At 44.9% G+C, this 18,340-nt stretch overlaps 1 protein-coding gene across 5 annotated transcripts in view; it reads left to right on the top strand.

The window, feature by feature from the left end:
* Window positions 1-18,340, top strand: part of bag6l (BCL2 associated athanogene 6, like) — a 75,889-nt gene that overhangs the window by 515 nt on the left and 57,034 nt on the right. For 3 of the 5 annotated variants that reach the window (XM_074687339.1, XM_074687335.1, XM_074687340.1), the window contains exons 2-6: window positions 486-573; window positions 1,800-1,917; window positions 15,919-16,142; window positions 16,221-16,343; window positions 16,591-16,778. In XM_074687339.1, the coding sequence (XP_074543440.1) occupies window positions 493-573; window positions 1,800-1,917; window positions 15,919-16,142; window positions 16,221-16,343; window positions 16,591-16,778 (734 nt within the window). In that variant the 5' untranslated portion in view covers window positions 486-492. Of the gene's footprint in view, window positions 1-48; window positions 157-485; window positions 574-1,799; window positions 1,918-15,918; window positions 16,143-16,220; window positions 16,344-16,590; window positions 16,779-18,340 lie in introns of those variants that run through there. The other 2 variants (XM_074687336.1, XM_074687337.1) reach the window with 2 other exon arrangements.

Below are 18,340 nucleotides of genomic sequence, written 5' to 3'. Positions count from 1 at the left end.
AGGTTAGCATCTTCAGTCATCTGTCAGTTAGCATCTTTAGTGACGCGTGTTTGTTATCAGGTTAGCATCTTCAGTCATCTGTCAGTTATCAGGTTAGCATCTTCAGTCATCTGTCAGTTATCAGGTTAGCATCTTCAGTCATCTGTCAGTCAGCAGGTAAGCAGCTACAGTCATCTGTCAATTAACATCTCTATTCATCGGTCAGTTAGCAGGTTGACTTTTCCAGTATTATGCCACTGAGCAGATTTACACCTTTTATTTTTGTCAGTTATCATGTTAGCAGCTACAGTCATTTGTCAGTTAGCATCCTCAGTCATCTGTCAGTCAGCAGGTTAGCATCTTCAGTTATTTGTCAGTTAGCATGTTAAGAGAACAGGTTATGTGAGATGCAGCCTGGTCCACTCTGCCATTTTGCTCTGTTTCTGATTAATTCAAATCACATGTTTCTCTATGTTTGTTTTCTGAATTTTTGTTTCTGAATACAGGTTCAAGATGTCAGAGTCCAGCAGGCTGATCCAGGTCACAGTCAAGACTTTGGACTCACAGAGCCGGACCTACAGTGTCTCAGGAGAGGTACCTGCTGATTCAACCCCCTTGTGAACTCTCAACTGTAGGGTAGTCACAGGAAAGGGTAGATCCAGAGGGCCCTCTATGAGGGCCTAACACTACAACATATCACATTACAAAAATGCACAGCAAACACCACAACACATTAGAAAACACTCTAACACGCTTGTTGCTGCCATGGGTTTTCAGTCAAAGCTCTATTATGGTTCTCTTTCGGTCAGTTGTGTTGAAAAATGAGATAAAAGTAAGCGTTTTTGATGTTTTTGACATGATGATCGTATGATTCTAATATCAGCCTATTGTTGTGACTGAAAATCCACATGGACAACAATTGTGGCGGGACATGTGCATCACTTCTAAGTGTCCTCTGGAAACACTTATGTTGTGTTGGGGTGTATTTTCAGCACATTTTTTAATGTGTTGTGGTCTTTGTAGCTCGTTTTTTAATGTGTTGTGTTGTTGTGTTTTCTAAATGCTGCACAGACAAATAACAGGGGGAGGACAGAAGCGAGAGAACTAACAGGGCAGCCAGTGTGCACAGCGCGGGGCACTCGTTTCATTAGATGTGAAAAAAGAATGAAAAAGGAAGGAAGAGAAAAAAAAAACAAATACCAGACTATGCTCCTGTAAGGGGGGCACAGTGTGGGATTAGGAAAAAAAATCATCTCAGCACATGGGCACATAATAAACCATTACAACAAAACTCAAAACTTGCACATGTGCAGAAAGGGTGTCCGGAAGGGAAGGCATCACAGCACAGACTCTGAGGGGCACACACACAGCCTGACAAGCAAGAAATCAGAGATTTTGCATTTTATATTTTCCAGTATTGCCTTATTGTAGAAATGCTGTGGAGTGAAACAAAAAGTTTTCCTGTGTGATGCAAGGCTTATGTTGAAACTATCAGAGTTTAGCGTGAGTTTGCCATTCTACACAAAAACCTTTTAATTGTGAATTATCAGGAAATCATCAACATCAATTTAACATCAGTGTGATAGCCAAATAAGCCCAGGTTGCCCAGGTCCCCCCATGTACAGAGGCCAGCCAATCACCATCATTATGTGACACCTTACACAAGGTGGAGAACCCTGAGTGCACCTGGTACCTACAATAGTCCAGTCCTGCATGTTTCCTGATCCGTCATTCTGTCCTTTCTTTCAAAATAAAAGCCCCCATAGTTAAGGCAGAGCAGTTATTAAATGATATTTCTGTGTGTATGTGTTCCTCCACAGCTGACAGTGAAGCAGTTTAAAGAGCACATCACAGCTTCAGTGGAGATCCCAGTAGACAAACAGAGACTCATCTATCAGGGCAGAGTGCTGCAGGATGGACGCAAACTCACCGAGTACAGTCAGTGACACACACATACACACACACACATACATGGACATACACACACACACACACACATTATTACCGGTGCAGGTTAGCTGAGCAGTGGGTCTAACCACTACAAGTGTCTCACAGTAAGACTCTGTTCACACTGCAGTTGAAAGTGACCAGAATCTGATTTCGTGGCTCCAATGGGACCCATATCTGCCTTGCTTCTGACAGTGTGAACAGCACAAGTCACTGTGAATCCGACATTTTCAATTCAGATTCAGACTAGGGTTTAATACCTAGATGGGATTCCTGGGAAATCTGTTCCTCGATTCCCGGGAAAGGTAATGTCTAGGGGTATAATGATCCATCCATATACATCGACACATCGATTGGTTAAGCAATGATCCAATCACATCGATGGAAAGTCTAAACATTGATCAACATTGTGGTCTTTAATGTACGCCTTTATTTTGAAATCCCGACCGGACATTCATGTCCGTCTCCGTCCAACCGCGAGTCGTTCTGAAGTTTCCTCTCAAGCCTCATGCACTCAGAGTATGAGACACACATTTGAACCTTTTCACTCTCTGACACGTCACGCCTGATATTTCTTCTGCTGTAAAATGTACTGTTTGGCGCCCACCGAGTCACACCGCTGTAGGTGAACGTGTAGCAAGACGCTGTTAGCATCACAGAGCTAAACAGGAGCCAGACATATCGGCCAATCATTAAATAGCTCTCCTGTATCCCGGTGAGATACGGTCAACCTGACTGCAGAGGATGCATGCTGCACAGACGACAGGAGTGCATCATCACACGACTGCAGTGAGTTATCTCATAACTTGATTTTGTAGCGCACTGATTAATGAAATTTCATACAGTTAAAAAGTCAAACGGCGAGAGCTTAGTGTCATTCCTCCTCCACATCGACTATTACACAGTGAAACAAAGTCTGATCACACTGACATACAAACTGTGCTTATCAGGCATCACAGTAAAAAAAAATATATATATATAAATATTAATGTTTAGTTAGTTAAGTTGATAGTTCTAATTTTGAACAATAGAAATGTTTGGGTTTAATTAAAATCAAAGCTTCACATTTTTGGTTTGATAGAAAATGGTCAAATGTTGGAGGTCAATAATAAAGTTGATGTAATCAGTAATTTTTAATTATAGTGTCGCATCATTACTTGATATAAGAATCAAACATTACAGTATAACAGTCAGACCCATAAGGTAACTGTGGGGGTAAAAAAGCACCTTACCTGAATTTAACCAGTTTTAATTTTAAAACATAATCAGATCATACAGATGGCTATAATCCTCTACAAACTATCATACCCAAAGGTCAGCACATCGCTCCACACATCAGTAATAAAACTATCAAAATTGTTTTGTATTTCTTTCTTGCCTCAGGTGAAATGTTGCTGATTGTGTTCAGTGAGGACATTATATCGTCCTAAATCGATCAAAGGCCCCTGAATCGTATCTTATCATATCGTGACAGACTTTTTGATATCAGCAAATATCATATCGTTGTCCAAAGAATCGATATCGTATCGTATTGTCATGAAACTGGTGATTTACACTCCTAGTAATGTCAGGGAATGAGGAAAAAAAAAGTGCCGTTATTCTAGTGTTACAGTAGTGTTAACACAGGCTGCAGTAATTCACTGTAGGTACAGTAATACAGGCTCGCTTACCCAGCCATAGCAACAGGCAACTACCTCATCTGACGATGCCTGCAACGGCAAGTTTTGCCTGGGAGCATTTTCAGAGACTTGAAAATCAAAGAAGAGCAAAATGCATGGTGCATGATTGGGTTATATCATGGCCAGAGGGCATGTTCTATTTTATTTCAATAGTGCAATTGACCACTGTTTTACTGGCCCTGTCTGTTGTAGTGCTTGGTGCGCACTGTGCTGTGCTTTTTCATTTAGTTTAAGTTGTAGGCTACGGAGCCTCTAAGAGGACCAGGATCTCACAAAACTATTTTGAGATCTCAAGATACTTTTGCAAGATCTCCCAGACGCTACAGCAGGAACCGGCATAAATGCACACACTCACACAGAGACTCACACAGACACTACAACAGCAACTGGCATAAATACACACATGCACACAGTCAAGTTCTTCCACAAACTTTGTGCATGACACTAGGGCTGAACAATTTATCGTTTTCAGATCAAAATCGCAATTTTAGACAATGCAATTTTGAGATCGCCAAAGCAGCAATTTTTTGCAGCACTCCTGACTGACTCAGGATCTGTTGTGTCAAGTATTATACACATTCTGTTTTACAAATTTGTAGACAATCTTTATGTTAAAAGTGCTGGTAAGCAGGTCAACAACACAAAGCCTCTGTTTAGGAGTAGAAGTTGATGAAAACAGATTATTAACAGATTAATTCAATCTTTTCTTAAAATCGTTCAGCCCTACATGACACCAATACATCAGTTTTGCTAAGTTTTTTCTTCTTCTTCTTCTTCTTCTTGTGCTATTCAATCAATGCAACAGGCTCTAGTGGTCAGAGAGAATACAGTTTAGGCTACAAGAAATCTAAAAACTAGCACCTCAGAGACTAGATAGCTGACCAATTCGCTGTACTTAAAGCCATCAAGAACAGGGCTGTCTGCGGTTCTGGGCACACACAAGCAGTCACAGGTGAACTTGATACATCAAATCACGTAACATAACGTTAAGCAATCATCCCACTGCCCTCCACTTATAAGGCCTAATCTAATAGCTGCAGCCAGCATAGCTGTAGGTTGTGTGGCCAGAGCCGGTTACCTTGGCAACGCCTCGGAATAAGAGATATTAAATGGTCCACTTGGTCGCCTCTAGTAAAAACAACATTAACGTATCAATAATTAGGGGCTCAGCTTCAAACAAGCCCCTCCCCTGGAGCCATTTTCCCCCAATCATTGGTAATGACTCAGAATTTCAACATATTGTTCTCCTACTTTATTATTTTGAAATGCCGATTTAGCATTGTAAGACATTGTTCTTTTACCTTCTCCCACTTCTTTTTCTTCTTCCTTTTATTCTTCTGTACGGATTTTGGTTTGTTATTACTTAATCAAATTTTAAATGATTCAGCTTCTTCTGGACACTTGTGATATGACTTTTCTCATCTCTTACCCTTAAAGTTTTTGATCTATTTCACTTTTTGTGACAAAATTTCCCCTTTAAAGCTGCCAGGGTGCGGAACATCTTACAACTTTCTAGAACAAATTGTCACTTCCAAAATCTTCACTGGAGAAAAATAACAAATGTATTTAAACGTTCCCTGACTTCTCCTACTTCTTGTAAAGGTAGTATTTTAGCAACCAAGTGTGCTGTTTAGCTGAAAAATGCCAAAATTTGAGCCAAAACCTCATTCACCTGTAATCTGCAGTACCATATTCCTGACCTTTTTCTTTACTTCAGCTCCATTCATAACTACATTTGTAGATCATTTGTAGATCATCCATTGATGCATCAATATCACCATGGTAACAACACATCTGTGTAAACTGACTGATGAGATCATTAAGAGACAGAGAAACACACGTCTTTACCACCCATAAAAGCAAACACACACACACAACAATGGGCTCTAATTTCGTGGCGCAGCGCGGGGGGGGGGCAAGCCTGGCGCACCCTGCGCAGTGTTAATTTTGTGCTGCGCACCGCCGTGCGCTAATAGACGGTCTGGGCAGAGATGGGTGTGGCGGCGCGCCAGGGGGAGTTGACGGCGCACCAGGGGAGGTGTCAGCAGATTCATGTTGGCGCACATGTGCGCACACGTTAACAAAGCCTCAGAGGCAGGTTTCCAGAGTTTCAGGCACATTTTAATGCAATAAACAATCACAGCAATCATTATTTATTGTAACTGTCTGAACCAGCATATACATTTGTATCTATATTAATTTTCCTGTCAGATTAAAGCCGTTTGTCATAATGGAAAGTTAACCTGACGGCAGCTGGAAGTTTGATGCACATCTTACAATTAAACAAACAGCCTCAACATCTGATACTGAGTATATATCTGGCTTCTCTCATTTAATTTAATTTAAAGAAAAGAAGGAGAGAAAAGACGAAGAAAAAAGAGACCAAATAAATGTATGTCACTCAGGATTTACCCGTGATTTCCCATATTTCTCTGTTTTAGTCTTTATTTTTAACATGATCTAAAAAGATGGAGTACATTATTGTAAGGAGGATGAGGTGGAGACACTGGGAGAGTATACAGTATATCACCAAAGGTTCTGCTATTTGGTGATGACAAACCAGGAGTGCAGGTGGATCAAAAGTATTCTGAATGGATAAGCCAGCTGTGTAACTGTCTCTTCATTTTGTTCTCCTATTAATGACAAAGGAACAGATTACATCTGTCCCGGGAGCTGGCCCACACGGTAAATGGTAATTGGTAAATGGTAATGGACTTGAGCTTATATAGCGCTTTTGTAGTCTTCAACCACTCAAAGCTGCTTTACACCGCAGGTCACACTCACCCAGTCACACCCATTCGCCCACACATCCACTCACTGGTGGTATGTTGGTTTCTATGTTGGTTATCCACCAGTATATCAAACACATTCATGCCGTTTACACACCACTGAAGCAGCAGTGGGAGCAATTTGGGGTTTAGTGTCCAGCCCAAGGACACATCACTATGTGTCGCCCAGAGCTGGGCTTGACCATGCAACCTTCCGATCACTGACTGACTATCCAACTGTGCCACCCACGGTTACGCGCTGTGTCCTCCGATGCGCCCCTGCTGCAGGGACAGCGACTCTGACCGTCTCCGCCACCGGGTCTTTCCAGCACACTGTTTCCAAGGTGCTGGGGATCACTCAGACCAATCAGATGCTGCGCCTCGGCCGCAGCACATTTAAAGGGGAGGAGGGGTGCTCATTTGATTGGTGAAGACAGTGCTCGGCTGTGTTAAACCCACTCACGGCTTTTCTCCTCCCTCTCTGCCATTTGCGCGGAGGGAGGCATGGACGCGCTCCTCTGCGCCTTGACTGTGCCTCTCTTGGCACAGCAGGAAACTTGCATAGTGCGCCGGTCATGCCCCGTCTGCGCAGTGAAGGCGGCGAAGGGCAGGTGCGCCTGCACTTGCGCCTGGTCTAGGAAATTAGAGCCCAGTGTGTGAACCTGGCTATAACGTCTCAAGTACTAACACAAGGACACCCACCCACAGTGTCAGGATAAACTGCTTCACCAGCAGCTCTCTCTCTCCCTCTCTCTCTTTCTCTCTCTCACACACACACAAATTCTTGCTATTAACACTATTACTACTTCACAACCACTGCCCTACCTATGGGTCAAACAGCCCCCCCCCTGCCTTGTGGGTATCCTCTGGAATGGAAAAGGCTAAGGGAGAAAACCCTGACAGAAAACGCGGCTTGGACTCCGTTAGGCAGTTCAGTGCATGAAGTACTGGTCTCGCAACTCCTGCAGCCAAACTGACGCCAAATGTATTGGTTCCCATTCCTTTGGGTCACGTCAGCAAGGCAGAGAGGGGGGCCCTGTTGCTTGGGCAACACAGGGCCTCCATACATCTTGCCCAGGCTCCTTGTGCCCTGGAAAGGAAACTCCAGCTCCACAGTGCAGTGGAGGCAAAACACGGGAGGTCAGCAGTCACCGGTTAAAGAAACTGCAGCAAGCCTCACGTCGCTGTGCCAACAGCTATTGGCTACAGCTTTGCAGCAACATCCAATCAGCTGCTGACTCCGGTAACATCAAAGGCATGTATGACGGCATTAAAAAGGCTCTTGGACCATCACATCACATCACTGCTCCACTGAAATCGGCCTCGGGAAAATTATCACTGACCTCCCTAAACAACTCAACCACTGGGTGGAACACTATTCCAAGCTCTATGCAAGCGACAACACTGTCTCTGATGCAGCCCTCTGTCATGTAGAACGTCAACCAGTAATAATAATAATAAATAACAAATTTTATTTGTAGAGCACTTTTCATCAAAGCGATCTCAAAGTGCGACAATAAAACAAGGTTAAAAACAACAAGATTACAAAGAGGTTAAATGCCTTCAGTGAAAGCTTTTTTAAAAAGAAAGGTTTTTAGGCCCTTCTTAAAAGAGTCTGTTGTTTGTGGAGCCCTCAGGTGTTCAGGGAGGGCATTCCACAAGCGAGGAGCGGCTGAGCTAAATGCCCGATCACCCATTGTACACAGTTTAGTCCTGGGGGGCAGAAGGAGGTAGTTGTTACCAGAGCGGAGGCGTGATGAGGTTTGTGGTTTGAGAAGTTCTTTTAGGTATGGGGGGGCGTTTCCATGGATGCTGTGGTGGGTTAGGAGGGAGAGTTTGTATTGAATCCTAAATGAGACCGGAAGCCAGTGGAGAGAGTGAAGGATGGGTGTTATATGGTCGTACTTCTGCACCCTCATCAGGATCCTAGCGGCGCTGTTTTGGATGTACTGGAGTTTTTGTAGGCCCTTGCTAGGAGTCCCGATGAGGAGTGCGTTGCAGTAGTCAAGCCTTGAGGAGACAAAGGCGTGGACCAGTTTTTCAGCATCTGAAAGACTGAGTAGAGGATGGAGTTTTGCAATGTTTCTGAGGAAGTGAAAGGGGGTCTTATGGATGTGTTTTATATGAGTGTGGAAGGTAAGGTGGCTGTCGAACCTTACACCCAGGTTGGTGACTGTTGATAAAGAGGAATGTGCTGACCAGAGAAGTTAATGTGGGTTATGCTGGATGACTGGACCTGGTGCGGTGTGCCAACTAAAATGGCTTCAGTTTTGGAGCTGTTTAACTGCAGGAAGTTGTTTGACATCCACGCCTTTATCTCCTCAAGGCAGGTGCTCAGAGCCAATGATGATGATGAAGATGATGATGATGATAGTGGGGCTGCAGATGAAAAAGGGTCTGTCTTAATGTAGAGCTGTGTATCATCAGCATAGCAGTGGAATGATACTCCATGGCGGCTGATGATACTTCCAAGTGGAAGGGTGTATAGGATGAAAAGGGTGGGGCCAAGAATTGACCCTTGAGGGACACCACAGGTGACGGTGTGTGTCTCAGATTTTGCATCCCCCAGAGAAACATACTCTTTTCTTCCAGACAGGTAAGATTTGAACCAGCTCAGGGCAGAGTCAGAGAGTCCTACGGTGTGGTGGAGGCGCTGAAGGAGGATGTTGTGGTCGACCGTGTCAAAAGCGGTGGAGAGATCCAGGAGGATGAGGAGTGATGGTGTGCCGGCATCTGCTGCCATCAGTAGGTCATTTGTGACTCTGACCAGAGCTGTTTCAGTGCTGTGGGAAGAACGGAAACCGGACTGAAATTTTTCAAAGATGGAGTTTGAGTTTAGATGGTCCTGGAGATGGGCAGCAACTACTTTTTCCAGTACTTTGGACAGGAACGGGAGGTTGGAGATGGGCCTGTAGTTTGAGAGGATTTCTGGGTCTAATGTGGTTTTTTTTAAAAGGGGTCTGATCACAGCAGTTTTAAGAGCAGATGGAACATGACCAGCCTGGAGTGAGTGGTTGATGACTTGGGTGATCAATGGGCTTAGAGCATGGATATTTGATTTGACCAGTACTGTCGGAAGAGGGTCCAAGGCACAAGTGGAAGGTCTCATCCTGCGGATGATGTCCTCAACCTCTTGTTCAGAGGTATCTGTAAAGGAGGAAAGTGGCTGGAGAGTTCTAATCTGTGGGTCAGCAGTAGGAGAAGTTATAGGAGGGGAGCTGGAGAGAAGGGAGCGGATGGTATCAGTTTTCGTTCTGAAGAAAGAAATGAAACTGTTGCACTGCTCTTTTGTGGTGTTGATGTTTGGGAGAGTCTGTGGCTTGAGGAGATGGTTTATGGTGGAGAAAAGCTGCTTTGAGTTACCAGGATTTTTACTGATGATATTGGAGTAGAATTGTGACCGTGCTAGTTTCAGTGACTTTGAATAGGCTTTTTGGTGTTGTCGATAGGCTTGTCTATGAACAGTGAGTCCAGAATGTGCAGCTCGCCGCTCCAGTACACGCCCGGCTGCTTTCATGGTCCGAAGCTCTGAAGTGAACCAGGGGGCAGAGCGTGAGAAGGTGACTGTTCGTGATTTGATGGGGGCATGGAGGTCCAGGATTCTGCTCAGGGTGTTATTGTAGAAGTCAACTGCGTCAGTAGTGGATGTGAAATTTACAGGGGGGATTTGCAGGAGGTCAGAAGTCATGGTGTCTGGGTTGATGTTTTTTATGTTTCTGAAGTGAATTTGGCGTTTTGGCTTGGTGTGTTGGGACAATTTCAACTCCAGTGAGATTATTCTGTGATCTGACACTCCTATATCATATGCCAACAGATTTATGATGGGGGCAAAGTTGGTGATTATAAGGTCAAGCGTGTGACCTCTGTTGTGTGTGGGGACATCAACATGTTGTTTGAGATGAAGACAGTCCAGTAATTGAAGGAATTCAGCTGCAAGGTGACAGGAGGGGATGTCCACATGAATATTCAGATCTCCAAGTATAATGATATTTGCACATGTGGCACAGAGAGAGGTGAGAAGCTCATTTATTTCAGAGAAAAATGCTGGGTTGGGTTTGGGTGGCCGGTAAATTAGAAGAGCAGTCACAGGAAAAGGGGGGTTGCATTTGAAGGCGAGGCATTCAAAGGTGGATAATTCAGGCAGAGACAGGGGGGGTCAATTTCAGGTTACTGCAGTGTATTACAGCTAGGCCGCCGCCACGACCAGTGCTGCGGGCTCTTTCTAGGTAGCTGTAACCGGGAGGACAGGCTTCATTTAAAACAGAGTAGGTTTCTGGCTGATGCCAGGTTTCAGTCAGACACATTACATCAATGTTTTTTTCTAAGATGTGGTCATGTATAAGACAGGATTTATTTGTGAGAGATTGGGTGTTAAACAGTTCTATTTTGAGGTTTGGTGGGTGTGTGGACTGCAGAGGCCGGAGTACACTAAAGTCGACTCCACGTTTAGCTCGTTTTCCTTTCTGGAAAGGTCTTATAATGTTTTCCTCTGAGATGACGGGAATGGGATGAGAAAATAATGACATTAGTTGTAATGACATAGGAGGCCGGAGGGGGGAGCTCTCGCGAAGAGCAGTGCTTGGTGGTGGTGATAGCGGAGTAGAAGAAGGGGGCGGGGGAGGGGCGTGTGGGGGGAACGTAAACAGTCACGCAGGTGCAATTGAGTGAACAGCATGTTGCATATTAGCAGTGAAAATGCGGGTGCCCAGTATGGAATGGTGGATGCCATCTGAACTGAAGAGTGTGTGCCGGTTCCAGAAAAGATTAAAGTTATCAATAAAGGCTATTTGGTGGGAAATGCAGGTAGATTGGAGCCAGGTGTGAAGACTGAGGAGTCTGCTGAAGCGCTGTGATCCGCGACCGAGTGTGGGGGTGGGACCGCTAATGAAGACGCGCAAGCCGCAGCTTTTTAAAGCGCTAAAAAGTCTTTCAAAGTCCATCTTTGTCAACTCTGAGTGGCTTAGCGCCGTGTCGTTTGTTCCAATGTGAACTGTAATTGTGAGGACAGAAGATGGGACAGACTTCAACAGAGCTGGGAGCCGGGAGAGGATGTCAGGGACCGTGGCTCCGGGGACACAGTGTGTGACGGCGTTGAAAAAGCGTACGCGTCTGATAATGGAGTCGCCCACTATGAGAGTGGTAGGAGGAAAAAGCGGTTGGGGAGATGACCGACGGCTTTCAGGCCTGGACGGAGGGGCGGAGGACGGTGAGGAGGAGGTTGCAACAGGCAGCGGAATGGACGGGGGAGAGGCTGTCCGAGGCGGCGCGGGTGTGAACTGCAGTGTGGAGCGGCGTCTTCTGGGGCGGGTGGAGTGAACAGGGACGGCCGTCGAAAGGATCCCAGATGATGGTGGGGTCATTCGGGAGACAGTGGGGAGAGGAGGAAAGTCGTTAAGGGCGAGGATGTCGTATTTATTTTCCAATGTGATGCCAAAGTGAGAGGAGTTGCGGGAGCACCGCGCCCCGTTCCCGCTGTCAGCAGCGGGCGAAGAATGGAGTCCGTGCTGGGATGGAGTGGAGCTGACGAGGTACTTAGGCTTAGCCCCGAGCCGTGTCCAGGATTCGGGCTGAAAGGAGGGCGAAGAAGAGGCAGTAGCAGCTGGACGGTCCGGTGGGGAAGCGGGGGTCTCGATGTGAGGTGGATTAAAGGTGATTGTGTCCATGAGACGTTCGGCTTCCTGGATTTTGTAGAGTGTGGAGATCCGTCCTTCGAGTTCCAGGATTTTGCCGGCCAGGCGGGAGCAGGAGTCACAGGATGGGGAGGTAAGTGGAGCCATGGGTTTGGAGTCTTCGGAGCTCCGTCTGATGTCTTTGTTGGGCTTGCGGCCAAATGTAGCACCGGCGGGGGCCCCAGTAACAGGGCCCGCTGCTGATAGTCGATGTCCTGGATGTTTGGGGCCTGGGGGTATCAAGGTACTCCAGTCGATCTTCCAGGGCTGTGTAACGACTAGCCTTAACAGCTAGGAGCCAGCGTGTGGTTAGCCGGCGAATAGGTGTCTAGATTTGAGCCCGGCTCGATGAATGAATGAAAGCAATCGTGGACACAACTAGCCTTAGCTTGCTGAAAAACAAGCTGGCAGGCGGTGATTAGATGTCTAGGATTAGATGTATAGATGTCTAGTAGATAATGAATGAAAAGCAATCGTGGACAGTGCTCTGTAGCTCTGCTCTGTAGCTCTGCTCTGTAGCTCTGCTCTGTAGCTCTGCTCTGTAGCTCTGCTCTCTGTACTTCTAATGGAAGTACTTGACACAGAACCATCAGTTGAGGAACTAAGCAAGGCTATGGACAGCTTAGCCTGCAGCAAAGCACCTGGTAATGACGGAATTGCATCCGAAATCTTAAAGTTTGGGAAGCCTTCTCTCCTTCACCATCTCCATAAGCTCCTCTGTCTGTGCTGGAGCGAAGGTGCTGTCCCACAGGACATGAGGGATGCCACCATCATAACCCTGTATAAGAACAAAGGAGACAGGAGTGACTGCAACAACTAACGTGGTATCTCTCTTCTCAGCACTACTGGTAAACTCTTTGCCAGAGTCGTACTGAACAGACTCCAGGTTCTCGCTGAGAAAATATACTCAGAGTCGCAGGCAGGGTTCAGAGCCGCAAGATCTACTGTTGACATGACCTTCTCTCTGAGGCAGTTGCAGGAGAAATGCAGAGAGCAGAGAAAGCCACTCTACATAGCATTCATAGACCTAACCAAAGCTTTCGACCTTGTGAGCAGGAGTGGCCTCTTTCAACTGGTCGAACGGATAGGCTGCCCTCCCAAACTCCTCCGCATCCTTCAGTCCTTTCACACTGACATGCAAGGCACCATCCAGTTTGATGGGTCAACCTCAGACCCCTTTAAAACAAGTTGTGGTGTCAAGCAGGGATGCGTGCTAGCCCCCACCCTATTTGGGATCTTCTTTTCACTTCTGCTATCTTCACACAAGGACAGATGGCAACCTCTTCAATCCTGCCCCTTCTTAAAGCAAAAACAAAGGTCAGGCCACTTGTCATCCGGGACATGCTGTTTGCTGATGATGCAGCGGTGGTAGCACACACGGGACCGACCTACACCTATGACATCTGTGGCCGAGTCTGCCTCTCACGCATTGGCCTCCACAGCCACAGGAGACGCTGCCTGGACTCCTAACCCCGAGGCACAAGGGATCAATGGTCTCACGAGACTGCGATGCCGATGATGACTTCACTTTTTGAACCGTAACTCCTACTTTAACTCACTCTGCTTGCTTTGCTATTCCCAGCACTTTATTGTTGTACTACTAATACTATTTACACTTCTTTTACTTCTTCCGCTGACACTTGAACCATAATTTCTACCAATGTTACATATCTTCACTTTTTTTTTTCCATGCCACATTTTCAGCATGTTTTACTGCTTTTAGCAATTTAATTTCACATTTTCTTTCTATATATCTTTCTATGTATATTCTATATTATATCTGACCTACTTTCTCCTGATCTCCATTTGTAACTATGTTTGTAGATTGCCATCCTGCCCATAATTCTCTCTGTACCGACTTGTGAAACACACCACAGTGTTCATTAGAGTCTTCAGATTGTCACGTTATTGTTTTTCTGATAGCCCCTACAGTCTCAACACAAATGCTGGGTTTTTGGACCCTTGCCAACCCATTACTCCTGCTTTAGTGCTGGGGATCACTCAGACCAAGAGTTCCAAAGTCCCGTCGATGCATCATCACACCTTGAAGCATTATCATCATCACAATGGTAACCACACAGCTTACCCGTCTCATCAACCAAACACACACACGGTGTGCACCTGGCTACAGCATCTCAAGTACTCACACAAGTACTCACATAAACAGAGTCAGGACAAACTGCCTAACCAACAACACACTCCATCTCCCTCTCCCTCATGCACACACACAGACACACAGAAAGACACAGACACACACACAGGGTTAATATGGCTAAAACATCTCAAGTACAAAATACACACATACAGTCAGGACAAACTGCCTCACCAACCACAAACTCTCTTTCCCTTTCTCATCCTAGCTCTCTCTTTCTCTCTCTCTCTCTCTCTCTCTCACACACACACACACACACACACACAAACTTCCCTCTCTCACCCTCTCTCTCTCTCTCTCTCTCTCTCTCTCTCACACACAAACTTCCCTCTCTCACCCTCTTTCTCTCTCTCTCTCCCTCATACACGCGGGTACTTTAACATGTTCTCATATACTGATTGGGGTCTTGGGCTTTGCAAAGAGCAACTCTCTCCCATGTATTATGTCATGGACTATGAGCGAAGCATGTACCATGTTTATTATATAAATTACATATTGTTTTGGAGCTAGAATGGTATATGAAAGTGTGAGCGCATGACCATGCATGAGGTATTTTTGGCCTCAGTGAAACCAGAAATGTGTGCAAGTGTTGGGTGAGATCAGTCTAAAACACATGAATGACACATGGTGACATCCTTCCTGTGTTTTAGAACTATTTCATGACTGCAAAAAGCCCGGCTGCTGTTATTGTTTTTTTTCGTACCATGTCACACCATGGTATGGTCACTTACCATGTGGGATATGGCTTATCACCACTTGGCTAACATTTGCAAGCTCTCCCATTAGTTTTGTGAGATCCTGAGATACTTTTGCAACATCTCAAATAGTTTTGCTATATCCAGAGATACTTTTGCGAGATATCAAGAAAGTTTTACGAGCTCCTGAGAGATTTTTTTTTCCTCTCCATGTCTCCTCAGGGGCTTTTTAGTGGGCTATATGTTTGTAAAAAAAGAAAAATATTCCCAGGAATTTTGAAACCTTAGGTAAGCCCTTGTCTAGTGACAAAGTTTGCAGCCATGCTGAGATCTATCTTTTTTATTTAAAACTACTTCAAATTTGTTAGACTGGCTAATGCACATACCCAATTATTATACTGAAATCATACACTGGAATAAAATAGTTAAACAATCATAGTAACTCATAGTTGTTAAATTAGAGAGTAAAGTTAAAGAAGATTAATGGTGATAATTTGTATGTATGAACACTCTAGCTACCCCTACTGATGTCACTACCCTCATTGTGACACCCCATTCTGAAAGTCTGGACATGCCCCGGCACGGAGGCACTGGTACACACTGGTAACGGTGGTATAAAAGCTAACAGGCTATTGGGTTTGTTCAACAAAAGCTGGAGGAAAGTTCCTCTGTTGATTTTTAAAGGATGACGGAAAAGATAGACCAACTGCAACTTCTTCCCTCACTCCTCTCCCACATATATGTATATAATGCTTGGGCCATGTCTGTTTCTGTGAACACCAAACACTTTTGTGTGTGTGATGTCATTTATGTTCAACCAAGCATGCTGGTCACTTCAAGACTGTGAGCTGTTAACATCTCAGTTTACAGACCGGCCACATTTAAAACATAATGTGAACAACCAAACAAAGAAATCAGATTTGAGCATTCAGGCCTGCAGTGTGAACATAGCCTAAGCCCCACTGTGACACACTCACAGTGGGACTTTCTGTTAATGTGTAATCCTGTAACTTCACACCGTCTAATTAGATGTAGATGGGAAGGTGATCCACCTGGTGGAGCGAGCCCCCCCTCAGGCCTCCATGGCTGGTCCAGGTGGGGCAGGTGTTTCCTCTGGGTGGGAAGACAGTGGAGTCAGCAGCAGCCATGCCTCCAACTCCTCCCAGCATGCATCACAAGACCGCAACAGAAATGTTGCAGTGCTGGGGACGTTTAACTTACCCGTCAACATCATGGGCCCCCAGCAGATACAGGTGAGAGTGAGTGTGTGTGATGGGAGAGGGTTCAGTGGTCCAGTCTTATATCTGCTGTGTGTGTGTGTGTGTGTTTAGAGTAACAGCTCAGTGGATGTTCAGATTAATGTGGACCCAGCGGCACAAAGCGAGGCCAGGATCAGGCTGCAGCTGTCTGTGAACCTGCTGAGAGATGCCTACTCCCTGATCCGCAGGCTGGAGGTAAGCACATTAAACACACACACAGACACACACACACTAGCACACATAGTGCTGATAGTGTCTTATATTATGGTGTGTGTCATACACTAATTCAACAGGTCAAAGGTCATCTGCAGAAAGTTAACCTGCTGATGGATTTTGAGCTTTGTCTGAAGCACTAAATTTACCATCGTGCATTGAAGTTAGTTAATTATAAGTGCATAATAAAAACGGTGACTCAGCTTTTATTTGCGTGTCTGTGTTGCAGAGAGTTTCCAGGGATTCACCACCAGAGGTCCCCCCTCCTCCCTTCTCTTTCTCCTCTTCCTCCTCTTCCGCTCCCTCCTCCTTCTCTTCTGACAGAGCTGTAGTGTCACAGTCTTTAGACAACGGTTCTGCTCCATCTTCCTCCACCTCCACTCAGACTGAGGGAACATCCAGCAGCACAGGGCTAGAGTAAGACTTCTGCTCCATGTTTTCCTCTATAAAAAAGTGGCACCGGACAACGTGACCGGCAGGTTTTCAATTTACCGGACAAACGTTTGATTTCCTGGTCAAATATTAAATTTATTGAGCATAAATACTGCAAATTACGCCCCCGCAGCTTCTGCTGGAGGGGGTGTACTTTTCAAAGGGCCCCACCCTGGCCTGCGGACTATATTTCAATTGTAGGTAGGGGAATTCATATTCAAAGATATGCCCAAAGATCAGTACTTGTATATAAAGTCTACTCACCTGCAAAGCAAGCCTGTAAAACAAAATCTATTCCTGTTAATAAGTGGGGGTGTATTTTCAGTCGATGTAATCTTTATTGCTATACGTGACAAAGCGATTTAAAAACATAAATAATTTGGTCCTAGAAACATTTGTTCTTTCTTCAAAGTAAAGTTGTGTAACAACCTGAGTGGACTGTTTACAGAAACTGATTATAAAACCCTGCACTGTGCGTCAGTGGATAATGAGGAGTCCAACAGCGGAGTCCTGTGGACAGCTCCTGAATAGTGACAGTTAGGATCCAAACCTCGACAGCGACTATGACATTTGGGCTCTAGAGGGTGATCTGTCACTGCAGGAGTGAATAGCCTCATGGAAGTTATATTTTACAAGTCTTCACATTATTTACTAACGAAATTCGTTAAGGCAACTAATTTGGTGCTGTTAAGGTGATGCCCTTAAGTTTACATGGATCCTCACGTTGACGTTAAGGGGCAGACTTAAAATGATACAACGTACATATAATAATATATCAAAGCATGTAAATTTATAAAACCTTACTTTAAAGCAGAGGCTGTATCAAATAAAATGAGTGCCATCAACTGACTCAACTGGTTAACTAAAATAAATATTGTACAGCAGAAGCTTCCATTCGGTCCGAAACGACCAACTTTTCCTTTTCTTCTCGGCAGGAGGCAAGACATCATCTGCTGCAGCCTCCGGGATTTAAGCCTCACCACCATCTTTCTCCTCTGAACTATTTTGTTTAGTAAAAAAGTCTTTAAGTTTCGCCTGTTTCAACATGTGTCTCCGGCTGTAATGTTGTTTTCACCGGACATTTTGACTGGTGGTGTTAAAACATGTCGGACTTTGGAAGATTTTACTGGTCAAAGTCCGGTAATTACTGGATAACGGAAACCCAGTTCTGCTCACAGGTCCATTTTCATAACACTTAATTTAAAGGGGCTGTGAGGACTTTTAAAGTGATCTTGAAAAAGATTCCCTTCTAAGTAAACACCTGATTGTAATCCACACTTTAAAATAAGATTATCAGCACCAATATTATAGTTTACTGGTTGTATTAAAATGCTACTTCTCAGGTCAAGCAGGACTGAATTGATTTACTAAGTCTCTATGACAACACCACACCACCTGATGAAGTTCAGTAGAGAGAAAAACGATCTGTGTTTTTCCCTGCTGAAAACAATGTCTGTGATTTGTCGTGATTGTGGACACTGGGACCTGACTGTCAGACAGAAAAGGGACAAAAGAGCATAAGAAAGAGAAACAGGAGAGAGAAAGAG

This window comes from Halichoeres trimaculatus, unplaced genomic scaffold (genome assembly GCF_033239565.1).
Source record: "Halichoeres trimaculatus isolate MK-OKI-2021-1 unplaced genomic scaffold, fHalTri1.1 fHalTri1_scaffold_14, whole genome shotgun sequence".
Taxonomy (NCBI): domain Eukaryota; kingdom Metazoa; phylum Chordata; class Actinopteri; order Labriformes; family Labridae; genus Halichoeres; species Halichoeres trimaculatus.
The sequence above is the reverse complement of the archived record's forward strand: the minus strand, read 5'-3'. Positions and strand labels throughout refer to the sequence as shown.